The sequence below is a fragment of the Trypanosoma grayi genome (assembly GCF_000691245.1).
Source record: "Trypanosoma grayi strain ANR4 Tgr_2691_V1, whole genome shotgun sequence".
In the NCBI taxonomy this organism is placed as follows: domain Eukaryota; phylum Euglenozoa; class Kinetoplastea; order Trypanosomatida; family Trypanosomatidae; genus Trypanosoma; species Trypanosoma grayi.
Window position 1 is genome coordinate 1 of NW_008828309.1, and position 380 is coordinate 380.

General features: G+C 66.1%; 1 protein-coding gene across 1 annotated transcript; it reads left to right on the top strand.

Annotated features, from left to right (window-relative positions):
* Nucleotides 1–378, top strand: DQ04_26911000 (hypothetical protein; the record flags this gene model as incomplete). Its single annotated transcript, XM_009318353.1, has 1 exon — nucleotides 1–378. A coding segment is annotated over one exon (378 nt), but the record flags the coding sequence as incomplete, so codon positions are not given.
* Nucleotides 379–380: the final 2 nt, after the last annotated feature.

A 380-nucleotide genomic window follows, 5' to 3' on the forward strand; every position in this document is an offset into this window, starting at 1 on the left:
ATGGCGCTGGCGATGGTGCCGGACGGCTTCGACGTCGCGGACGTGCCGCGGCCGCCGCAGCGCATAACGGCGCAGTCGGAGGGGATCGTCGGGCGCTGGTACAGCAACTTCTGGACGCTGCACGCGGTGCGCTACCAGTGCATGCTCGCCGGCGTCGCGTGGCCCTTTGGTGAGCGTCAGCGGCCACGCACGAATTACGACGAGCCGTTCTTCTTCGTCGACTTCGAGGAGAGCAAGGCGGTGCGCGACTACCGCAGCCGCTGGATCAACGTGAACCGCAGCTTGGTCGGCATGACAAAGCGCATGAAGGAGGCGGAGGAGGAGGCGCGCTACATGCGGTTCCGCAAGCAGCAGGACACGTTCTGGTCCAACCGCAAGGT